This window comes from Leptidea sinapis, chromosome 20 (genome assembly GCF_905404315.1).
Source record: "Leptidea sinapis chromosome 20, ilLepSina1.1, whole genome shotgun sequence".
Classification (NCBI taxonomy): Eukaryota; Metazoa; Arthropoda; class Insecta; order Lepidoptera; family Pieridae; genus Leptidea; species Leptidea sinapis.
In genome coordinates this window covers 6,608,142-6,615,034 of record NC_066284.1, presented here as the reverse complement: position 1 = coordinate 6,615,034, position 6,893 = coordinate 6,608,142, and the positions used below count along the sequence as shown (strand labels likewise).

Below are 6,893 nucleotides of genomic sequence, written 5' to 3'. Positions count from 1 at the left end.
CCTAAATATGGCATAATATATTAATATTCGAAATAGATTTCAATACTTTTAATGTTAAACAAAATCTTATCATATTTTTCGACCATTAATTTTTAAAAGGTTAAATCCTTCAGAGATGAAATATAAATCAGGAAATGATTCGAGCAAATGACACTCTTTTTGAAAAATAGGTTTGGAAAATTCGTCACATCTCTCTTTTGCTACGAACTGGTACTAATTCCCGTTCATTATCTCGTGTACGGGAAAGCTGAAAAAAGTTAGCTTTTTACAGATTTGCGGTGTAAAACAAGTAGCAAACGATAGACACGTCTGTTACACCCTGTAAATTGCACTAGATTGTAATTGTTCGCGTTTTTGTAAGCCGTTTACATTCACAGGTAATGACTTTGTACACAAAATACAATATTGCTAATCATTGTTCTCTGGCCCTTTTAAAGAAGGGCGACTCTATAGTTTTAATTTCTGACTATATTCTGGTTGCGTCCTTTCATCTTTCTATTTTTGACAAGCGGCTGAGAAAAGGATTGAATACTTGTCAATAATTGTATCATATTTAATGAAAAAATATTCATTGTACTAAATTATTTATGCTTTTTGCAAACCAATCTTAAATAAATAAAATAAATTGACCAGTGAAAAGTTACACCACATTTTTTTGCGTCGACAGGTAGGTGATTGACATACGACTAAGGAGAAAAGTGTGCTTACATTTTCTTTAAGCACACTTTTGTCGTTCGCTATTAGACTGCGATTGATATGTCCCTAAGTATATAGAACGTCATTGTATATTATAATAAATTTAGGTTGCATACTATTTTTACGGTGTAAAAGGTTAATGCGTTAAATGCTGATGCCAAAGTGGTATCGCTCAATTAATGCGTCAAGGAAGGGCCCACGCTGGCATTTTTAGTTTGTTTTTTCTTAAAAGTTAATCGTGACATTTAGTATCCACTTCCTCTCGTATGTCGTGTTGAATGCATTTTCTAATTCAGGAAAGATATATAGTTAAAACAATTTATTAATTTATAACGTTTATTCATCATTTTCCTGTTCCTCACTGCCATCAGCATCATCGTTCTCCGGAGTTTCCCACCACGATAATAACCCTAATCCCGGCTCATTAATACCACCAATCAGCTTATAAGGTGCAGGTACTTGTACTGTACGCTCAGAGCCCGGCGGCTTATTAGGTAGACTTTCCTCAAATGCTTCACTTGTAACTCTAAATCTAATTGATTCACCTGCAAACAGAAACATCTGTCAATTAATGTGAACTGGTGATGCCGTATACACAGGCCATGCAGATCTCTCCCGGGAAATCGTGGACTAGACCGCGAGAAACTTGTCATCTATCGAGTCTTCTGTTAAAAAGGTCGCGGGATGAGGAAAATTTAACCTTGTCCAAATTAACCGCCCAGAAGACTCAAGTTTTTACGCGTTTACCACAAAAAAAAAACCCATTTGTCGGATGACCGCTCTTCGACAACGCTTCTCTAAAAGCCTTAGTCTAAGGAAGCCTAAGCCTAAGTCTAGGACTAAGGCCTCTCCCAAATATGGCCATGACTAGATCGTCGGTCCGTCTTGTAGGCGCTCGGGGCCCTACCACTACGACTTCCGGTATGTGCCCTGCACACTGTCACTTCGGTTTCGCAAGTATCTGCGCTATGTTGGTGATCACCGGCGATCTTGACCAGATCGTCAGTCCATCTTGTGGGGGACCTACCAACACTGCGTCTTCCATTACGTGGTCGCCATTCGAGGACTTTACCGGACCAACGGTCATTTGTCCGTCCAACTATGTGCCATGCCCACTGCCACTTCAGTCTCGCAATCATTTGGGCTATCTCGGTGACTTGGCTTCTCCCACGGAGCTCATTTCTGATTCGGAGCATAGCCCTCTCCATTGCCCTCTGAGCGACCATGAACTTTCTCATCAGGCCCATAGTTGGCGAACACATCAACCTGTGACTGCAGTCTTGGTTGTGTTATTCTGGCCGACAAGATTTTACGGAGCTTCCCGAACGCTGCACATCGCAGTTGGATTCAACGAGTGACCTCTTTCCCGAAATTGGGCCTGCCCAACTGGATTATTTGTTCGAGGTAGACATACTCGTCAACAATTTCGAGAGTACAGTTCTTAACTGTTACGGGAGTAGGTGCGACATGGACATAAGCCATGATCTTCGTCTTGTCCATATTCATTGTGAAACCTATTCCTTGGGAGGCTGTATTGAGGCCAACGAGCATGTGGCTTAAGTCTTCCATGATTATGATATCATCTTCGAATCGAAGGTGAGTGATGTATTCGGCGTTAAAGACAATGCAGCGGTGAACAGCTTTGACGATATGACATCGCCTTGTCTGACTTACTGCTGCAGTCGGAAAGCCTTCGAAAACTGATACTGGAGAGACTGACACTGTGGCGTTTTCATACAAGCACTTAAACGCTTTGTTATTATATCGATAATCAATATGGCACCTCTGCAGAGACTGAGGCACCAATCAGATCTCTATTGAAACGGCTTTCCCATAGTCCACGAACGTCAAACATAGTGGCTGGTTATACTCCTCCATCTTCTATGTATGTATAACCAGCCGAAGAGTATGTATGTTGTCTATGGTGTTAAAATGGTTCGACGACTTCCAGCCAGAATGTGTCAACAGAATGGACACAATTATTCATACAGAATACTTGTGTCAAAACATACATACAACAGGTTATCAATTGCTATTTGTCAGGCAGCCATGTCCAAATTATACACACTCAATAAAAAAAAGTATTAAAACCTTGATTATCATCTTAAATTAATGCTTTGGAAATATACGGAAGTATAATTAATATTGTAACCTGAGTCCATAAAAAGGTCATGTTTTTCACCATCCTCCTTAGGATACTCCCATACCCATGCCTGGTCAGTATCATCAAATCGAGATGGGTGTTGCAGTGCATTGACAGGTATTAATATATCATCGAAAAATCCCAATGTCACTGAAACAACATAATATTGTCATTATTGTTCATGGTGTAGCATTGAAACCAGATGTACTTGGTTAAAGAATAAAAATCGGTCATCAATTAATTATTTTCGAGTGATACACTGGCAAAATGTCAAACCATACAAAACAACACACTAAAATATATACACCACATTGGAGAGACATTTAAATATTAGTTCCATATATAAAACGTTTTCACCGAGTTTAGCTATAGAAAGACTGTACCTACCTGCCTATATCAAGAGACATATTTTGAGTAGAATTTATAAAAAAACATATAAATACTACATACTTATTTATTGTTGTGGTTCATTTGACCCCCCTCTTTAAGTAACATAATTTGGTTTACAGTTGTAGGCAATTTGAAATTCTTTTATATTATATTATCCTTCGTTTCTTCATTGATTACAGTTAACAAATATCACAATTCACAAAATAAATACCCTCAAAATGGCCATGACATATATTGAATCCAAATTGAAGCGCAGTTTACTGGAATTATATTTTTATTTATTCAATAATAATATTTTAGATATATTATAAAACTATATACCTATCTTATGAAGCAAAATAATGAATAAAGTAGGAAATTCACAACATGAAATCTGAAGATTTTTATTCTTTGTATTATTATGTCGTGATAATTTATGTTTTCTGTTCAAAAAGTGGCAATTTAATATGCTTCCCAGTACTATATAATACACGTACATCATAGAACAAAAACAATAAAAAACAAGACAAAGGAAATGATCCTTCAAAGTTGTTATTCCATTTGAATGAATATTTCAAGACTTTTTTTTTATGAACGAGACAAGCAGGACGTTCAGTGGATGGTAATTGATACGCCCTACCCATTACAATGCAGTGCTGCTACAATTGCACTTGTCACCTTGAGACATAAGATGTTTAGTCTCATTTGCCCAGTAGATTCACTAGCTATGGCGCCCTTCAGACTGAAACACAGTAATGTTTATACATTACTTCCTTTACGGCAGAAATAGACGCCATTGTGGTACCCATAATCTAGCCGGCTTCCTGTGCAAGGGAGCCTCGCACTGGTGAAAGTGAAGTCTAATTTATACCAACAAATACTATTATAATTATATAATATGTCTCATATAAAAAAAATGTGTCACAACAATAGCGACTTACCAAATATTGCGTATAATTCTAAAAACAATGGAAAACTCTCGGACTCACGAATTTTTTTGTATGGAGTGTTCAATTCTATCGTTTAAGTCTATATATACTTTATTCGCCTTCATTCCATTATAAGTTTAAAGGGAATCGGATGAGGTCATGTGGATTTCGTCATTAAGACAATCGACTAAGTTAGTGAAACGGCGCCGTTAGATTAGATAAATGTTACTTGAAATTACCAAGCCCTTGACTAGGACCCGGGCAAGATTACGCGGGAGCACGGTTAACAGCTGGCACCGACGAAGTGAAGAGACCAAGGTCCTATCAGACAAACACCCCCGAAATTCACCAGAAATGTTTAGGAGATAGAAATATAATAATGCATTTTGATTTTTATGGATACTACGGAAATGAAATTTTAGCTAGTAAATGCTAAATTACGACTTCTTCTCTGACAATAAAATACGGATTACCATAATCAGCGCTTAATCAGGTTCAAACTACTAGCCTCTGCAACTCAGGATATCCTATCGCAGAGGGTAGGGCCCAAAACATTTTGTACCACATATTATTAGTTGAATAAATGATTATTATTATAAGCCGAAAGATATGGAAGGCTGGATTATTTCGAAATTACATTAAAGGTACCAGAGTACTATGAACTGAATACAGAGGCAACCTCGCTTTTAGCTCGTGATTTCAACAAGGCTTGACTATCACCTGCAATTTTAGCTGGTATTAACTCATAAATCGGTAATTTAAAATTGGGCGTCGGGTTGCACAAGCACAATGTGTGTTCTTTTGAAAGCTAAAAAAAGTTAACCAGCAAAGCTCTTGTCGATGTAATCTTTGCAGCGGCTTTTGAAGGTGGAGTTAAGCTTAAAGACTTTATGTAATAAGCTTCAACGTAGTCGGCCATTTTACCTGGATTTTCACTGTGATGATCATATGCGCGCCTCAGATGACTAGAATTGCCGAATACAAATAGTATGCCTCCCACATCTAGTAAGATATTTATAAAAAAGCAGCGTGATGCTGCAAGGAAACCAACTATTATATTGTTAGGTACTTTAGGTTAATATAAACTCATGCATTACATTGATTTGGACCAGAATGCCACATGCAAAATACAAACTCCAATATTTAGACTTCAAACTAGTACTGTTAAGCCTAATTTAGCCAAATTGCAACTATAAATAGTTATATCTACAGTGCCTTGCTAGAAAATCAATGGACACCACCTGGGGCAGGAAGAGCACCAATAGCAGAGATGAGGACCTACTACTTTTGCAACTAATTATACTTATACAACAACTTCCTTGGCTCGGAGCCTACTTTCATTACAGTGTGATACTTTAATTAATGTAACCCTAGCGACAAACTGTATGTTCACATGTCAATGACTAGCAAGTGTCAAGTAGCAAGTTGGTGAGGGGGACAGCTTCAGATGATTACAAAATGAATATTATAATGGTTACATATGTATTGGAATACATATTAATTAATGTAATTCACACTTGCACACAAAATCTCAAAAATTAGCTTAATATAGGTTGCTTGAGAAAATCTGATGACACATACACCCACACTCAACACAAAGTGGCACTGGACTGTTAGCTGAGTATCTCACTGCTATACATAGGGCATGCATGGCCTACTGATGTATGGCACTCTAATGGAGGGAAGTGAAAGTAGAATTTATTCTTAAGACTAGACGAACTACAAATAGTGCACATTGATTTCATGAAAAGTGAAGAGAGACTATGTGATAGGGGTATTAAGGAGAAAGCAGTCTAGCAAAAAACCAATATACAATATGATGTATAATCAACCAAATCTGCCCTATAATGTGTAACATGTTGAGGTAATGATTGATCATGCAAACAATCAACCATAGGTGCATTTATTGACCTAGAAGAATATCACAAGAAAACTTCTTTTACTAACAAAGGTCTAGGCCGAATCTTCGAGAAGTTTATTTAATTGACCACCAAATGGAGAGAGAGCTAATGAAAAGCTTAGATCAAGGAAAGTTAACATGAATTTCACAGTAGAGGTACATACATACTGTTTTATATTTCAAAATGAGTGAACAATGGATAAATAGGTATTAAACTTTGGAGCTTGATGATACAAACATAAATATAAAATTAATAACTTACACACCATGAACTCCTTCCCTGCTACAACTCCTTATCTTTCCAATAAGTATTTCTTCTACTATAGGCCTAAAAACAATATACCTAAATTTAACCTCTGTGTGTGATGATCCATCTCCAGGAAATATGTATGAATGCCCAATATGTGTGATATCAAATAAGGCTATACAAAGCCCAATATTTAGAACCACCTAAAAGTATATTTTATTAGTTAATTATAATAAAGGATTGGAAGAGTAATTAAAAAAAAATATAAGTAAAAACCTTGTTTGCTAATTTTCTATTCAGTAACGAAGTAATAGATTCCAATAAACTTAGATGAAAGTGTGCTGGATTTACACGAATAACATCTTTCATTTCTGTTAAAACAAACATGTTTGTATTTTAATCTCATCTAAAACTCGCAGCACACATTACTTTATAGTTATTAATTTCACAGTTCAGTGTTCACTTGAGTCGTACCTATAGGTACTCAATACTTATTCCTGTCCACACAATAATTAACAAAGAGAATTTAAACACTACGTAATACGTTCAACATTGAAGAGAAGAAGACGTAGTGTTTAAATTCTCTTTGGTAAGAACATTCAATTCACA

General features: G+C 36.5%; 1 protein-coding gene across 1 annotated transcript; it reads right to left on the bottom strand.

Annotated features, from left to right (window-relative positions):
- Window positions 1-1,014: 1,014 nt before the first annotated feature.
- Window positions 1,015-6,757, bottom strand: LOC126970194 (DNA-directed RNA polymerase III subunit RPC8). Its single transcript, XM_050815977.1, has 4 exons — window positions 6,561-6,757; window positions 6,304-6,487; window positions 2,849-2,989; window positions 1,015-1,241 (listed from the first exon to the last, which is right to left on the bottom strand). Exons 1-4 carry the CDS (start codon window positions 6,669-6,671, stop codon window positions 1,033-1,035), a joined length of 645 nt encoding a protein of 214 aa, XP_050671934.1. The 5' UTR covers window positions 6,672-6,757; the 3' UTR covers window positions 1,015-1,032.
- Window positions 6,758-6,893: the final 136 nt, after the last annotated feature.